General features: G+C 48.0%; 1 protein-coding gene across 11 annotated transcripts in view; it reads left to right on the top strand.

The window, feature by feature from the left end:
- Positions 1–17,899, top strand: part of ATXN7L1 (ataxin 7 like 1) — a 231,046-nt gene that overhangs the window by 170,381 nt on the left and 42,766 nt on the right. For 8 of the 11 annotated variants that reach the window (XM_012746581.2, XM_012746576.2, XM_012746554.2 and 5 more), the window contains one exon: positions 12,085–12,307. In XM_012746581.2, the coding sequence (XP_012602035.2) occupies positions 12,085–12,307 (223 nt within the window). Of the gene's footprint in view, positions 1–366; positions 1,347–2,305; positions 2,425–12,084; positions 12,308–17,899 lie in introns of those variants that run through there. The other 3 variants (XM_012746601.3, XM_012746619.3, XM_012746629.3) reach the window with 3 other exon arrangements.

Below are 17,899 nucleotides of genomic sequence, written 5' to 3'. Positions count from 1 at the left end.
TGTCAGGTTTTACAAAGCCAAGTTTTACAAAGAAATATTGGATGAAATACAGGAGGGGTCCTAAAAGATAAAGATGCCCAGAACACACGTTACTACTGTTTTTTTAAATTGAGGTGAAATTTGTGTAACAGAAAATTAGCCATTTTAAAGTATACAGTTTAGCCAGGCAGAGTGGCTTATGCCTGTAATCCTAGCACTCTGGGAAGCCGAGGTGGGAGGATTGCTCAAGGTCAGGAGTTCAAGACCAGCCTGAGCAAGAGTGAGACTCTTGTCTCTACTAAAAATAGAAAGAAATTAATTGGACAACTAAAATATATAGATATGTAGAAAAAATTAGCCGGGCATGGTGGCGCATGCCTGTAGTCCCAGCTACTCGGGAGGCTGAGGTAGAAGGATTGCTTGAACCCAGGAGTTTGGGGTTGCTGTGAGCTAGGCTGAAGCCACAGCACTCTAGCCCAGGCAACAGAGTGAGACACTGTCTCTAAAAATAAAAAAAATAAAATAAAGTGTACAATTCAATGGTACTGAGTACATGTGCCACAATGCTGTGCAACCATCACCTCCAAAGGAGACCCGATAACCAACAAGCAGTCGCTCCCCACCCCCCTCTTCTCCCAGCCTGCTCCTGACAACCACTGATCTGTTTTCTGTCTCTTTGGATTTACCTATTCTGGATATTTCATATAAATGGAATCACATAACATGTGGCCTTTTGTGAACTGTTTTTTTTGTAGGACCCTCCCTCCCCCGAAGCCTGCTGTTCTTTGCTAAGATCCGGGAGGAAGCTTTCTAAATATCCAGAATGAATGAAAACTCCCTGCTTAAATTAATAGTTACAATGTCCCATAAAGGCATTTTCCAATCCTTATGATGACCTCTCTGCTCGCTCCAAAGCATAGTGCTAGTGAAGTGGACTCTGCCTGTCAGGATGGACAGGCCCCAGGGAAGGGGGCGTGGAAAGGCCCCGGGGGACAGCGGCTGTCCCCAGAGCCGGCCAGGCAGCGCAGGCGTGGCCACCGTCCTGCCGGGCCCTGCACACACAGCGCTGGCTCTCAGGAGCGCCTGAGGAGCCCGCCACCTCTGACCACACCTTGTGTGTGCGGTGTTCTGTTCGGGAAAACCCAAGTTTATCTGCCAAGTTCAGGATACAACCCTGACTGTTCCGGGCTTTTCTTTCTGCCTTTCCCTAAGCTCTTCTGGGCGGGCTCTCTTAAAGGGGAAGTGGTGCGTTCTGACTGGCCGCAGCCCTCAGCCAGGAGGCAGGAAACGTCTACACCACGGGGCTGGCCAGCATGTCACTGGCTCAGCCTCCTTATCCAAACAGCAAGGCTGCCTCCCTGGGATGTGTAAGTGTGAGCGCAGGGCACGGTGGCCACACAGGCTGCGTGCGGCCGGGCGCAGGGCACGGAGCAGGGAGCCTGGCCGCCGAGCCTGCTGGCAGCTGGTGGCCCGTTTAGCAAGATGAGTCTCGCAGAGACAGTGCTCTTGGTCTGTGGGCTGGAGCTGGATCCCAGACAGGGCTGAGGAGGGAGCGGGGAGAGAGGCTGCCTCAGAAAGAGGTCAGGAGTAGGAGGCTGGGTTGGGGACCAGTCTATTTTGGACAGCCCTTCTGGAGGCACAAGCCTCGGGCCTGCAAAGGAGTGGAGTGGAAAATTTCCTAGCACCCCTGCCAGAGCGCCGGGAAACCCTCTGGAATGAACCGTACCCGCTCGTCACCCCGCTTCCCGGCATTCGTGTGCAGCTCAGATGACACCTGTGCATTTACCTACTCAGCGATTGTTTCTCTTTGTATTTTTATATGTAATTGGTGCTAAGAAATGTTTCGAGTATTTTCTGTTCAACAAATTGCTTGAAACTAGTGACCTGTGTTTTTTTTCTTTCCCATTTGTGGGTGATCCTTGGTCCAGCGTGTGCACACCGTGGACCTGGATAAACGGTGGTGGAGGGCTGACCGGCTCGCTGGGATGCTGGGTGGCGCACCTGGCCGCTTTCTAGCTAGGGTTTTGTTTCCTGTGGACCCACAGAACAATAAAGGGGAAAATCTACACACACTCATGCACACCGTCAGTTCCTCACCAAACACCGAGTGTGAGTGGCTGGTGGTAGGAAAATTGATCCTTGCTGTGTTTTAGGCCCCTTTCTGTCCTGGGTTTTTGTTTGTCTGGTAGTGTTGGTTGATCTTAACTCGCATAAAAAGTTTTATTTTCCTCGAAGTAACTCAGACCTTTTGCTTCTAAAGAGGAGAAAGAGAAGGGGGCTCAAGAGGAGGAAAAAAAAGTGTGTCTCAGTACGCATATGTTGACAGGGCACAACCACACCCTACTTCAAGACAACTTCCTGTTTGCCACTGCCAACTGCCACTCCAAGGAGAACAGAAATGGTTCCGTTATTAGTGGCTGCTGCGGGACCACGACAGCCTGTGGGGTGAGTGGCTCTGAGTGACGCCGTGAGCTTAGCAGGGAGGCGAGGCTTTGCACCTTCTGTTGTAGGAGACCATGGCCCTGTCCTGTCGAAACTGGGGGTCTGTACAGATAGAAATACAGCAGTGGTGGCTTCTGCTCAGCCTGTGGTCCTTAAATAACGTGGTCCCATAGGATTCTTGTAGATGGAATAATTTTAATTCATGGGTAGGGAGAAGGATGAGAACTGCCTACTTCGGAAAGCAACTACCTGTGGGGTTTTTTTAAATGTAAACGTTCATGTATCAAGGGAACTTACATTAAGTGCCTCTTGTGAGTCAGCACAGTGGTAGTCACCTTCCCTGTTATCAATCTTGCCAACATTCGTTTACTCATCAACAAATATAGTAAGTGCTCATGAGGGTGAGACCCTGTGCCCAACCTTAGGGATAAAAGAGTGACCAGAACACTGCCCTCAAGGTGTGTCCAGGCAGAGGACACTTAGATCAGTAACCAGCAGTTACAGCATGGGGTATGTGCCAAGCCGGGGCTGAGTGTGCCCTGTTGTAACCCTGACATGTGGCTATTGTTGTCTCTGCTTTGTTGGGCAGGAGACTGGGGCTCAGGGGGTTAAGTTATTTGCCTAAGTCACAGAGCTAATGAGTGACAGAGCTGGGATTTGAGCCCAGATCTTTGTGATTCCAAAGACAGCAGTGTTTGGTCCACACTTCCAGTGACTCCTAAAGCTGACAGAGCATGAAAATTACCTCAGGACCTTTTTAAAATTACAGATTTGGGGGCCCTGGTCCTGCTATCCCAAGAGTGAAGGAGCCCCTGCTGTATCGGGTGTTCTCTGATGTGTAAGTGTGGCCTGGGCACTTTCTCTGCCTCCTACATCCTCCCTCTGTGATGTGTGGACAGGGCATGCCTGTGACAGGGATAGGGCTTTTTGTGCTCAGCCCAAGGCATCAGGGTAGAGGCCACTTGATGTTGCCTCAAGACAGCACTGGAAAGACTCAGTCCAGCTGTTCGAGTATTTCAGACATTGGGAGCTTCAGCTCATGGATCTTCTGCTCAAGATCCACTGGCCTCTGCTTCCCCCGTGCCCAGGTCCAGCTGTCTGCCGCACCTGTCCCGTCAGTGCCCCTGAGGCAGTGATAATGTCAGCTGTGCCATCCTAAGGTGGAATTCAACAGTTTATCTGAAAGCTGGAAGCCACCCGTTTTCACCCTAGCCCTGTTTTTAAACACACGTGTTGTGTCGTGTGTGTGTGTGGTGGTTGTGGTGGGGGGTTGCTCTGATGGAGACATTTAATACCAGGCAGGTGGAACTCCTTGTCAAGCCCTCCACTCTCTGTTGGACCCAGAGAGAGGAGAACAGATGGGGCAATAAAAGTCCGAATGTTATTAGGAGGATCGAGGCTCTGGCTCCAAGCAGAGTCCAGCAGACCACGGAGGGCTGTTCACTCCCCTCGGGCCCTTCAGAGAGCCGCCCGCCTTCTGAGGGGCGCCTGTTCTCCACCACTCGGGGTGACAAACGTGGCAGCCAGCCAGGATCTGGAAGAGTGCTGTCCCCACCCCGAGGGAGCCCTCTGATTAGGAAGGTCTAGCAATGACAGGGTCTGTGTTATCACCACTGTGACAACCCAGTGCTCTTAGCCCAGTGTCTGGCACATGGTATGTGCCAAGGAAATGCTAAACAAAATGAGAAAAGAATGAATGAGGTTGGATTTTAACCATGCTTCTCTCCTCCCTACATTTGCATTTGCATCTGTGTTCGCTTCTTTATCCTTTCTGTTTAAGGATATCTTAGTGATTTTTGTTGTTTGTTTCTTTTTTCTTGTATGAACTTTAACGAAAACAGCCTATGAAGCAATCCATCCTATATTCTTCCTTTTTTTCCCTCATCATCGTATATGTATTAAGTGTTTTTATGAAGTGTGATTAGTGTTGACATACTATTTATGATCATTTTATTTCCTTGTGGATCTAGGTATACTATTTCCCGTGCATATTTTCTTAGATTGAGCTAACCCTCATATCTGTGAATTTCAGTTGTTTTATTTTAGATCATTCAGGTTGTTTGTAGTGTTTTTTACTATGGTAAAACAGTGCTGCTGAGAATATCTTTGAACTTTTTTTCTTTTTTCATTTGAGATATTTCCTTGAGGTCTATTTTCCAAACTAACATTACCGGATTACCGGATCAAAGGTTAGCAATGTTTTTTAGTTCCTGTTATTATCACCAGCTTGTTCTCTAGAAAAACATAATTCCTTGAAAGTACTCCCAGCACTGTGTACATGTGCTTGTTTCCCCACAGGTTTATATTCCTTTGGCTTTTCCTTATAGCTAGGCTAGGTGTCTGGTGAGGTCATCCCTAGGGGCTGTTGGAAATATTTCAGGCCCCTGGAAAGTCCCTGGGACTACCCAGGTCCTACCCAGGGGCGGCTGATGCCAGAAATGTGCACCTTGGCGTAAGTGACAACTAGAAGAGGGGTGGGAGGGGGAGTGCTGCCAAGGGGAAAAGGCAGAGAGGATCCTAAGATACCTGGCTTTGCAGCAGCTCTGCAGATGGGAAACTCATCAGAGAAGTTGCGTTTCCCCAGTGTGGAGGGCCAGGAGCATGCCAGGCAGGGCAGCAGGGTGGGAAGGGCATTGGCTCTGGGGCCTGGCAAGCCTGGGCTTTCCTCCCAGCTGCCAAGGTCTGCGTAACCTTGGTCTGGTTTTGCAATCTTGCTAGGCTTTGATTTCCCCATCTATAACAAGGAGCCTAACAGTATCATACCATACTTGGCAGATGACATGAGCTAGTAAGTGAAAAGTAGCTTGCACAGTGCCTGACCCATAGTAGGCACTCCTGTGCCACTTTCCCTTGTAACTGACTGAAGGCACAGGGGGCCACCAGATGACCGAGAAACCAACCCGGAGCCCAGAGGGTTTGGGAACTGAGCTGGCATGAGCAGTGTAGGCCACCAGCCCACCCTGGCACTTGCCAAAGAATTTAGTGCCCCAGACAGCTCATGTGGCCTGGCAGCAGGTAGGAGGTGAATGGGGAAGAGAAGACCTAGTGTAAGTCAGTTGGTGACAGGCACCCGTTCCTTAAGGAGCACTTAAGGAGCTACTGAGGCCCTGACGTCCTTTAAAGAGGTGCTACCGTGCGAGAAGGGAGTGGGCACTCCAGAAAAGCGCACAGGCACTCTGGCACGGGAGCCGCTTGGCACGGCCCTGCCTGCTGCTCACAGCCTGCCTTAGTCACTTGACTTTCCTGTGTGTCCATTTCCTCCTCTGCTGAGGAAGGCTGATTCAATATCCCCCCTCTAACCACCACGCACTGCATTTAGTATGTAACAACAGTCGTAGCAATGAGGCCACAGGCCCAGGTTCTAGCTCCAGCTCCTCCGTTTCATAGTCCTGTGACTTTGGGCAACTTTCTCAAATGCAGTCTGCTCTGTTTCCACAGCCGGACACTGGGGGAATGTCTGCCTCACAAAGTGGTGGCACAATGCAGCTGGCTGGGCCTCTGGCAGGGCTCCCAAGCCAAGGTGCCAGCCCCCTCTCTCCCTCCAACTCCAGTTTACCTTTAGAAGAAAGTCCCTTAGAAGTCAGAGTTGTCCCAACTACAGCTAGGAAAGCATGTAGAACCCCCTGATGAGATAGAAGCCAGCTAATGACTTGCCAGGCACCTGCCTCAGAGGCAGGGACTGGAGGAAACGCTGCTGTCAAATGAGTAAGCCAGATGCTGGCCTAAGCCCAGGTATGCTTACACAACCATGGCAGGCGACAAGGGACTGTGGTGCTCAAAGTCCATTGGGAGGGGATTGGTCCCTTAAAAACCATATTGGAAAATTCCCAGCAAATTCTTTCTAAAAATAATAACAGAGAGACACACTGAATGTGAGTGTCTGCGATCACTTTAGCCATTCATGAGTCTTCTGTGCTAAGGTTTTAAACACATCACATTGATAGTACAAGTATGAAGATATCTCATTGAATAAGCATATGGGGAAGGGAGGATTCTGAATTTTTACTGAAATGGAATTACCTGAGAATCTTGCAGAGTTTATCTTCACAGAATAAGGGGAGAGAACTGTGGAGATACCAGAGCTCCCATGCCTAACAAGAGTTTTAGAATGCTGAGAGTTGGTTTCTGTAAGCTTGCCACTCAGCTGGTCTCCAAGAATTGCACCTGGACGTTTAAGACATATATGGTGAAGCAGGTAGTCTTGAAACAGTCAGCTGCGAGGCCTTGGCCTGGACTTCCTGTGGTAGAAATGCAGAAAAGTAAAAGGATTTGGTTTTTCATTTCTTTGGTCCTGGGGCCCCCAGTTCTTTGGAATTGAGGTCTCAGGCTGGGGCATGGGGTTGGTGACCGGTACCTACAAGCTGCCTGAACACATAAAAGGTGTCTCTTTCCTCTATCTAAGGGAGTCAGGTTCCCTGATGAAATGCCCATAAGCAGGGAGGGAAGGGGTTCCAGTGGTTCTTCCGAATTCTTCCTAGCCGTAGCAGCATCTTCCGGGATTCCAAGGTGGGAGGGCTTAGAGTTAAGACATGGGCTCTAAAGACATCCCCAGATGCCTAAGTGACCTTAGACAACTCATTGCATCTCTGAGCCTCAGTTTCCTCATCTGTAGAAGAGACATTAACAGTACCTCTTTTGGATATTGTAAGAAGTAAATACTATAAGGCAAATCAACTGTTTAGTAGAGTTCCTGGCACATAGAAAAATCTCCAACTATTATTACTATTGGCCAAAGGACAGAACTGGTGAGACCAGAAGTTACTGTTCCAAGATCACTCACTGAGGTTGCTATGGACGTACTGGGTACTTAATTCTGCATGGGTGTTCTCATGGTGGTTTTCTGTTTGCACCTCAGGAGGTGAGCGGTGCGTATATTCAACATTAGCTCAATAGATTGGTTTGGTCCTTCAGCCACATAGTCTGGAAAGAAATATGTAGCAAGAGCTATAAATTGTTGCAACCTTTTGCTTTGGGAACTATACCTCAAGGAAATAATCCTAAATCGCTTTTTATATAAATTAGTTTTAAAAAATAAAAAACCAAACAGTAAGTAAACAGTAAAACAGTAGCTTAATAATCTACAGCATATTAATGATTGAATACTACCTAACAATTTATAAAGGGAAATATATGGGAATTAGATATATACATATACAGAGAGAGAGAGAGAACAATGTTAATTGACAAACAATAGTCCCAAAATATCAATTGATTATAATATTATTAATACAGCTATGCACATGGACAAAGATTGAGAAAATTTAAAGGGGGATGTCCTTTTTCTCTAAAAGTCCTTAAGTCTATACAATATTTTAACAATGAATGAGGGATATAATGTACTATAAGCTCTTTCTAGGCTGGGTTCAGAATAATTATGGGGATGTACCAAAGGCAGTCCCTTGACCAAAACAGAAATACATGATTAAGCCCACAGTGGGTGAGGCTTGTATCAGAATGATTGTGATGTAAATCAGGAAAGCTTCACTCAGAGAAATTCCACCTGCACAGCAGCACCTTTTTTATAAGAAATCAAGACCCTACCTTCTCCCATCACCACCCACCTACCTTTCACCAAGACAAAACTGTGTAAATCATCTACAGGCAAGTCTGCACAGGCTAGAGAAGCACAGATTGAATGGGAATGGATCTTTTTGTAAAATGTACTCTGTCTGCCCTAGGGGGACAGAGCTGCAGCTCACCTCCAGAGGGAAGCCTGGACCGCTCTGACTCGGTTGGCTCCTCCACTTTAAATTCTTACATAGCCTTTCTCACCCACACCAGCAGGGGGCGAGCTTGTTCCCACAGCTCAGGGATTGTGGGGTCCCTTGAAATAGTGATAGATCTAATTCCATCAGCACAAGAAGCAGTTTCACAAGTAGGAAATAGTGTTTTAGCCTATTTGTTGTACTACAAAATCACACAAATGAAAAAAAAAAAAAACTTACAGCAAGGGCAAAGGGCTGTCTTCAGGTTTCAATGAATGTTCTCTCACATGCAACTTATTCTTTCAATTTGTCCTTTTAAGAAGCATTCATCAATCTAAAATATAAGGCCAAGAAAAAGGCTTATCCATTGATATCACTTTTTCTTTTAAGTTTAGCGGTGGAATGTCCTTTATGGCACTCTTCCTTGTGATTTATCTTTAACTGTTTACTTGTGTAATTCTTTTTTTTTTTTTTGAGACAGAGTCTCACTTTGTTGCCCAGGCTAGAGTGAGTGCCGTGGCGTCAGCCTAGCTCACAGCAACCTCAAACTCCTGGGCCCAGCAATCCTCCTGCCTCAGCCTCCCGAGTAGCTGGGACTACAGGCATGCGCCACCATGCCCGGCTAATTTTTTTTTGTATATATATTTTTTTAGTTGGTCAATTAATTTCTTTCTATTTTTGGTAGAGACGGAGTCTCGCTCAGGCTGGTTTTGAACTCCTGACCTTGAGCAATCCGCCCGCCTCAGCCTCCCAAGAGTGCTAGGATTACAGGCGTGAGCCACCGGGCCGGCTCTACTTGTGTAATTCTTAACCCTTAGTTTAGCGAAATAAAATTTATCTTCATTCCTCAGGCTTGTCTCCCCACCTAAACAGAGGAATGTTGTACATCCTCCCTGCCCCCACCAGCTTTGAGCAAGTGATAGCAAGCCAGGGAATGAAGACTACAGGGAAATCTACAAAAGTAGTGGTAAAAATTAACTTATTTTCATGCTGGAAATCGCTGTCAAAAAAAAACAACTTTTTTTAAACAAGAAGTTTCTGAGGAGTAGAAAGAAGAACTATGGATTTGAAGTGAGGAGACTTGGTTTGAGTCCCAGCAATGTCACCAACTAGCTTTGCCCCAAGGGCTGGCAACTGACAACCTCCTCTGTCGGGAGGGAGATCAGACTAGTTGACTTTTAAGATCCAGTTCTAACCTTCCATGATTCTCACTCTGCATTTTCTAATTTCCTGGCATCAAATCTTGTTCATGAACACCTCGTTTCCTGCCTTCCTGAGAGGCGGCTGGGCCCAGGTATGCAGCACAGAGGCGTTGATCCTTGAGTAGCTGTTGGCCCCGACCTTGGCCGTCCCCTCACCTCTGCTAACCTCTCTGGGCCTCCTCTGGCCAGTCAGCCGTGAGGAGGAGGGAGACGCCTGGCTGCCTCCTGCCTGTCTCACAGGGGTTGTAAAGGCCAGTACAATTTTACAAAGGATGAATTCCTCCAAGGAAGAGCCTGCCTGAGTGAAATATTCCAGTACTTCTGCTGTAATTATTGCTATAACATCCAGGAATCATGAGAAGTGAGAAGGAGCAGCTATAAGTCTCTTGTATTTCTGGTGATGGAGTGAAAAGAGGCCTTAGAAACCATCTAGGGACCCACTTCATTTACAGATAAAGAAACGGAAACCAAGGAAGTTTAAGTGGTGAACTCAAGGCCACAAGCCTAGTACTGTATATGGTGTGGTTGGAGCTGGAGGCTGGGGCTCCTGGCTCCCAGCCCAGTGCTCTCTCTACAGCCTCAAAACGGAGGGCCTGGAATGAGCTCTTGGTTTTCAAAACCTTCAGCAGGATGGCTTCTGGGAACTAAGCATGTATGCAAGGTCTACTCTGATTCATTGAAGAAAAATTGCCTCAGGCCGGGCGCGGTGGCTCACGCCTGTAATCCTAGCTCTCTGGGAGGCTGAGGCGGGTGGATTGCTCGAGGTCAGGAGTTCAAAACCAGCCTGAGCAAGCGCGAGACCCTGTCTCTACTATAAATAGAAAGAAATTAATTGGGCAACTAATATATATACAAAAAAAAATTAGCTGGGCATGGTGGCGAATGCCTGTAGTCCCAGCTACTTGGGAGGCTGAGGCAGGAGGATTTCTTGAGCCAGGAGTTTGAGGTTGCTGTGAGCTACGCTGACGCCACGGCACTCACTCTAGCCCGGGCAACAAAGCGAGACTCTGTCTCAAAAAAAAAAAGAAAAAAAAAGAAAAATTGCCTCATAAATTTATTCTCTGTAGGCAACATATGAACACTGGTCAGGCGAAAATACCCAACAATCAGATGATCCTCAAATATCTCCTTTTCCCCCCAATTCCCATTGCATCGGAAGACTACAGTCAGTCTGCACAGAGACAGACTGGCAGCCCATTGGTATGAGGGAGCACAGAGAAACCCCAAGCTCCCGTCCAGGTAGCCAAGAGTAGGCTGGCTTGCTTCTCCCAGGTCAGGGTGCCTGCAACAGAAACCAGAAACGGTGCTGGAACGAGAGACACCTGAGCGCGGCTTCAGGCTGGAGTAGAATGTGATCGCCATCTTTGCCTCACCTTTTTCATTATCACATTCAACCCCGATTTCCAGATTTGTGATCTCTAGTTCTTCCCATTAGGACATATGTTACAATTTCATTCATGTATTCAACACATATTAATTCAGCACTGGTGTGTTTGGCTTTTTTTTATGAGATACATTCTCGCTCTATCACCCAGGCTGGAGTGCAGTGGCACAATCATACTCACTGCAGCCTCGAACTCCTGGGCTCGAAAGATCCTTCTGCCTCAGTCTCCTGAGTAGCTGGGACTACAGCTGTGCGCCACCTCACCCAGCTATTATTTTTAAAAATTTTTTTTGTAGAGACAGGGTCTCTCTCTTTGTTGCCCAGGCTGGTCTTGAACTCCTAGTTTCAAGTAATCCTCCCACCATGGCCTCTCAAAGGATGTGAGGCAGAGGAGAGCCAGACGGGACTTGGGATTTCAGTAGCCTTTGTCATTTTAGGGTTTGGGATTCCTTCCTGTATCATGTACAAAATTTGGGGGCATGTATAAGTGCGCGTTTTTCTGGGGTCCTTAACTTTTATCAAATCTGTTACCCTAAAACAGTTCAGAACCATCACAGTGGGTGTACACAAGAACTTTACTTGGTGTATGCGTCGTCTCTGTCATTGTCCTCCTGCCCATTGAGTTAAGACCATAGGGGCTGACAGAGTGTGTATAACAAGTACAGCATCTCTGCCCAGAGTGCTTGGATTTTCTTTAGAATCTCAGGAAGTCGTGCCTGCCAAGCCCAATCCACACTGTGGATTCTGCCTCAAGCACAATGTCCTTCTGGACATGCTGTGGCCCTGAACTCGGTAGGCCCTGAGGAGACCACACCAGGGGTGTGTCAACAGGCTGTCCTGTCAGTCCCAGGAAGGGACAGATGCTGGGCCACATCCTGGCTCTCAACCCTTTCATTCAACCCTGCCAGACCCTCTGGTTTTAGTGTTCTTACAAAGGGTCAGGTTGGAAAATTCCTATTTGTTCTTTTGAGAGTCCTGCCCTGCCCACTTCCCTGAGGGACCTGCAGCCTCTGAGTCTGTCAGGGGTCACTTTGGCTATGTGGTTATCACACTGTGTCAAGTGACACCTGGTGTCCCTCTGCCACTCCTGTGGAAGTGGTTTTGCAGAGAAGGATGCTAAATGCCTCCGGTGAGAGCCTGGGTGTTGGTTCAGCGTGCTATTTGACACGGAAACCCAGAGTGTAACCACTGCTAGTTGGCGGGATAGGAGCACATGTCAGGACACATCGTCATTAGAGCTGAGGCTCCAGGAATGCTGACGCTGCAAGGGAAGCATTTCTCTTGGCCTGCTGTGTATTTAATTGTGAGTGAGTGTGTGAGAGACTGGCTTGCTGCGATGCTGTTCTGAGTTCTCGTCTTTCTCCCCCCGTAGAGAGAAGACACGGTTCAATGTGTAGACCTTCTCCCTCTCCCGCGTCTCCAGCCTCCAATCCCAGGACATCACTAGTGCAGGTGAAAACGAAAGCCTGTCTCAGCGGCCATAACTCTGCCAGCAGCACCTCAAAGCCATTCAAAACGCCCAAAGACAATCTACTTACCTCCAGCAGCAAACAGCACACAGTCTTTTCTGCGAAAGGATCAAGGGATAAACCATGGTGAGTGTTGGGTGCTGGCTGCCAGCAGCTGTCTGTCCCCGCCGCTTCTTCACCCTCTGGCTTTGTTCGTGGGCGTCATATCCAAGAATTCGGAGAACTGAGGAGGGAAGGAACAGAAACCCAGAATGATGGAATGATAAACCTAAGTACTAGAAGGAACATGCGACCTTAAATGTACCCTATGCCTGGGGCTATAGTGGGAGGATTACTTGAGGTCAGGTGCCCGAGACCAGCCTGAGCAACCGCGAGACCTCATCTCTACTAAAAATAGAAAAAATTAGCTAAGCATGGTAGCACACACCTGTAGTCCCAGCTACTCAGGAAGCTGAGGCAGGAGGATCGCTGGAGCCCAGGAGTTTGAGGTTGCAGTGAGCTTGTGATGACACCACTGCACTCTAGCCTCGGCTACAGAGCAAGACTCTGCCACAAAAAAAAAAAAAAAAAAAAAAAAACCTATGCCTAGCAGGGGATTTTTATTTTTTTTCTTGAGAGCTGAGCCAAATCGTGTCTAAGAAAAGGGTAACAGGAAAATATTCCTCAGTTATATGGTCACCTCTCAATTTTCCACCCCAGAGAAGAGAAGCACTAGAATAGCTGCCCCAGAAGCAGGTAATCGGGCGCTGACCATGGGAGACAGGGAGGAGAGCCCAGGAGAAGGTCACTCCTTTGATGGGGTGGGAGACAGCTGGTTATAGGTAACTGAAAAATCAGAGCTTTTTAGTTCATTTTGTTATCTCAGCCTTTACCAAAAAGTCAGAAAAGTTTACCAGTGGAATGGACAGATAGGAAACTAAACTTAAAACGAGGAAGATGCATAGCTTCAGATGCCGATGGCACCCAGCTTGGAGCACTTAAGGACTGGCCTATGACAGCACCTCTAGACTTATCTTTCAAGCCTCAGGAAGGCAGAGAAGGGATAATAATTGTGGAGTCCATCTAATTTATATATTTAAAGAGAAAACGTGTTCTGTTAATTAATGACAGTTAATTGCACTTAAGTTCGTACCTAGGAAAGCTGTGGAATGAAATCATCCATCAATGGGTCTGTCACTGCTCACTGGAAATTATGATGACTTAGTAAAGAGCTAATTATGCCAGATCAATTAAAGAGCCTCTCGTGATAGCGTGGAAAGGTTCGGGCATGGCTGTGGTGGACGGGAGTCGCCTGCCGCACAGCCGGGCTCACGGACAAGCTTTGTTCTCTTCGAGTTTGTTAAAGGAGCAGCTTTCCGTTGTGGTCAGACCACCCTGACAGTAGTATAAAGGGTGGCTTGCAAGGGTGCTCAGGAAGCAGCAAGGACAGTGAAGACGCGGTTGCCTACTCCAGGGGAGGTGCGGTGACAGCCTGGGCCCAGGAAGTGGTGGTGGGCATGTACAGAAGGGGCCATACAGAAGGGGCCAGGCGGGACAAATACTAAGGTTCCTGGCCAAGGGCAGGGCCCTGGAGAATTGGGACAAAGGGAGGAGGAGCCTGAGGAGGCAGGACTGCTATGCACAGCATTCTTTCTGTAGCACCCTGTCCCCTCTCTCTTGGCCAAATTTCTCACCATTCTCATTGCCCATGTCCCTGGCCACCTTCTTCTCAAAGCCCTCTCTCTCTCTCACTTCCTCTTTGCCAACAACCTGATATGCTGCCGTCCTCCTTTTAATCCTCATAACACTTAATTTTTACCTCGCCTGTGACACTTTATGTCATCTGCCGTAGATTTAACTTCCTGTCTTCCTCCTGCTCATTAGTTGCTTGGGGCCTCCTGTGCCATAGCTTCTGCCCAACTCAACAAACATGGTACCCTTGTCAGTAAATATTTGTTGAACTGAATGAAATGGATGTGGCCATTGAAGAGAATTGGAAGATTTCCATTCCTAGAGATGGTTAACCTTTTGTCTAGAATTGTTTAACTTGCATTGTTAACTTGCATTGTTTAACTAGCATTGTTAACTTGTTAATTGTTAACTAGCATTCCATTGGAAATATGATGTGTGTCACACATGTAACTTAAAATTTTCCTAGCAGCCACAGTGAAAAAAGCAAAAAGAAACAGGTAGAATTAATTATTAATGATACAGTCATGCACTGAATAATGACATCTTGGTCAATGATGGACCACATATATGATGACGGTGGTCCCATAAGATCATGGTACCATATTTTATGTACCTTTTCCATGTTTAGATATGTTTAGAGACACAGATACTTATCATTGTGTTACAGTTGCCTACAGTATTCAGGACAGAAACATGTTGTACAGGTTCGTAGCAATAGGCTGTACCATGTAGCCGAGGTGTGCAGGAGGCTGTACCTGCTAGGTTTGTGTAAGTCCACTCTATCATGTTTGCACAACAAAATCACCTAACAATGCATTTCTCAGAATGTTTCCCTTTTAGTAAGTGATGCATCAGCGTATATTTTCTTTCACTTAATATATCCAAAATACTACCATTTCAACATATAATCAGTGAGATGGTTTATATTCTTTCTTTTCATACCAAGTCTTCGAAATCCTGTGGATGTTTTACACTCACACACTAACAGTCAATTTAGACACTAAATTTTCATCAGAAATAATTGATTCGAGGCCGGGTGTGGTGACTCACGCCTGTAATCCTAGCACTCTGGGAGGCCAAGTCAGGCAGATCGCTCAAGGTCAGGAGTTCGAAACCAGCCTGAGCAAGAGCAAGACCCCATCTCTACTGTAAATAGAAAGAAATTAATTGGCCAACTAATATATATAGAAAAAATTAGCCGGGCATGGTGGCGCATGCCTGTAGTCCCAGCTACTCGGGAGGCTGAGACAGTAGGAATGTTTGAGCCCAGGAGTTTGAGGTTGCTGTGAGCTAGGCTGACGACACAGCACTCACTCTAGCCTGGGCAACAAAGTGAGACTCTGTCTCAAAAAAAAAAAAAAAAAGAAAAGAAAAAGAAATAATCCATTTTTAGATTTCAAGAAAACTAGAGATTGTAAAATAGATTCACATACCCAAGTTTGAAATATAATTCAAAGATTTTCTAATAACTGAATAAAGTATCTGTTTTTAAATTTTTAATGAACTAAAATTAAGTGAAATTTAAAATTCCATTCCTCAGCCACAACAGCCACATTTTAAGTGTTCAATAGCCACAAGTGACTCGTGGCTGCTGTATCAGGCAGTGCAGTGCTAGACATATAGGCCGCTGACCCTGGGTAGATTCTTCTGGTTTTTTGAGTCAACGATGTGTTAATTGGGTTATTCTGACCTCTTTTATGTTGTGCTCCCAACAGACGTTGCTAAACTCCAGCCACAAGGTGGAAGGAACCCTGCTCATTTCTCACCTTAGCCTGGTGCAGCTGGGTCTGTGGTGGGGACACACCTGGAGGACCTGCACCAGGCTGTGCAGAGAATCCTCTGCCAGAGTTCTTGCCCATTGCCCCCAATGGGCTCTGTATGGACCCCTACAGGCCAGGAAAGCCTACACAGTGCCTGCCCATGCCGGTCTGCGGCCTTTAGATTGGATTTAATAGCAGGTTAGGGGCACCCTTCCCAAATAGCTCAAATTCACATGTACAGCAACAAAACACCACCCAGCATTCAGGCCGACCTCCTGGCATTCTCGTGCAAGGTTCAGTGGTCCGTGGTTTTGTTATTTTCTTTCTTCTGTGGCTGAATAGGTTAAAAAAAAATAACTGCATTAAAAGACAGGAGAAAAACAGAGAGGGCCTCGCCATGTTACTGCTTTGTCCCCTGCAGAACTGCCTGACAGTACTCACAGACTTCCCAGCATCCTCAACCCAGCGCCAGGGCTCTCAGAGCCCCCTCTCCCCTAGGTCACTGTCCTGCCAGCGGGGACAGAGGCCAGAGAGTACCTGGCCAGCGTCCCATGGCACTGATGTGTGTATAGCCCCCAGCGGTGGAGGGAGGGAGGCAAGATGATTAGGTCTCCAGGTGAGAGTCGAGAGAGAATTATGGCTGTTTGGCTCTTTTGAGCTACGATGAGCCTTTCAGCCTTTACTTGTGAGTCTCCACTTAGCCAGGGGGCCAGGCCCTGGCACAGTGAGACAGAGTCAGCCAATCTGACTTTCCCAGCTGCTGTCGCTTTGGCTACCCTGGCCCAGCATGGTAAGTTGATGGGGATTCCAACCCACCAATGTAGGCTGATGTGGGCAGGAGACAGGGAGGAGGGAGGAGGAGTTTCTCCCCCCCTGGATGGCTTGTTGCCTTCTCTTTGGGCCTTATCAACCCACACGTGTGTGTTGAATGCTAAATATGCTCAGCTATTAAAAATGCAGGAGATGAGCCTGCTGCTCCAGAAGGAAAATGAGCCAAAGCAAAAGAAAAATCAGCAGGCTCCCTGGCCTCCTGGTGCGTGCCCTGCAGCACGGTGGGGGCGGGGCTCCCTCCACTCAGGTAGGCAGGGCTCCCCTCGGAATGCCCAGAAATGCCAGGTGGGTCCTCCCAGAGTGGCAGGGGCTGCGGGAGTGGGAATACTCTGGAAGTCTTCCCAGCACTTTATGGAGAGGGAAATGATCCCTGAGAGGCGCTGGCCAGACGCCTGTAGGAAAAACATGGGTGGCTTATCTCTTCCTGCCTGGCGCTGGCACGAACCGGGGGCAAGACCACAGCTCAGGACTGATGGCTCCCAGCAGATGTGGGGAGCTGTCCCAGGGGTGCCACTCAGGCTGTGAAATTCTAGCCACCCAAATTGCTGCAGACCCTCCCAGGAACCCACCTCCTCCTACCTTACTGCTCTCTGCTCTACTCCTCAGCAGGGTTCTGGCTGCTTGCCTCTCCCCCTGCCCTTCCTCCCGTCCACCTCGTGCACCCACCCAGGGTGATAAGTGCTCCACTTGGCTCTGCTCTTCAGTGGCCCCCAGTTGTTTGTCTACAGAGCAGAAGCTTGACCCCTTTGCAGTGAACTGCAGAGGGAAGGGGTAGAAAGGGCAGGTGGGTAAGAGGAGGGTGGGAGCTGGACAGACTGGAATATTCAAGTATCCAAGGGCAAGGGTAGGGGCAGGGACAGGTGGATAATGTCCCTGTCAGGACAAGGAGGCTGCAGGAACTTAACGTCCAAGTGCTGCCTGCTCCCTGGTTCTCAGATGAGCAAAGGTAAGGACAATGGACAGCTCCTTGGGTGTGCACTCAGCCAACCTTGCTAAGTCACAGAAGTGCTAGGAAGGAGGAAATCAGCATAGCAGGGGAAAGAAAGTAAGACTAGGACAGCTGGGGAAGGAAGAAAACAGAGTGACAGGGGAAGGCGGGGGAGCCCAGAGATTAGGCACCCCCGTCCTTCATGGCTGCGTAGCTCCTTATGATTTTTAGATGCCTCCATAGCCCCAGTCCCATTTGAGCCTCAAGACTACTCTGTGATGAAGATGAGAAAACAGAGGCCAGAAGAGATGAAGTGACAGGGCGAGATTACAAGCAGAGGTGGAAGGCGGCGGAGCTGGGACTCGATCCCTGCTCTGGCTCCCACTGCTGCGATAAAGAGCAGCACTCTCAGAGTTACCCAGAGTCAAACCCCATTTCCGCCCTTCCTTTTGCAAAGCGATGTGGGGCAGCATTCCTAAGCCTCAGGCTCCTCCTCTGTAAAACTGGGGGTGAAGATGAACCTCGGTA

Source organism: Microcebus murinus, chromosome 9 (assembly GCF_040939455.1).
Source record: "Microcebus murinus isolate Inina chromosome 9, M.murinus_Inina_mat1.0, whole genome shotgun sequence".
Lineage (NCBI taxonomy): Eukaryota > Metazoa > Chordata > Mammalia > Primates > Cheirogaleidae > Microcebus > Microcebus murinus.
Note: the sequence above shows the minus strand (reverse complement) of the source record. Positions and strands in the feature narration are given on the sequence as shown.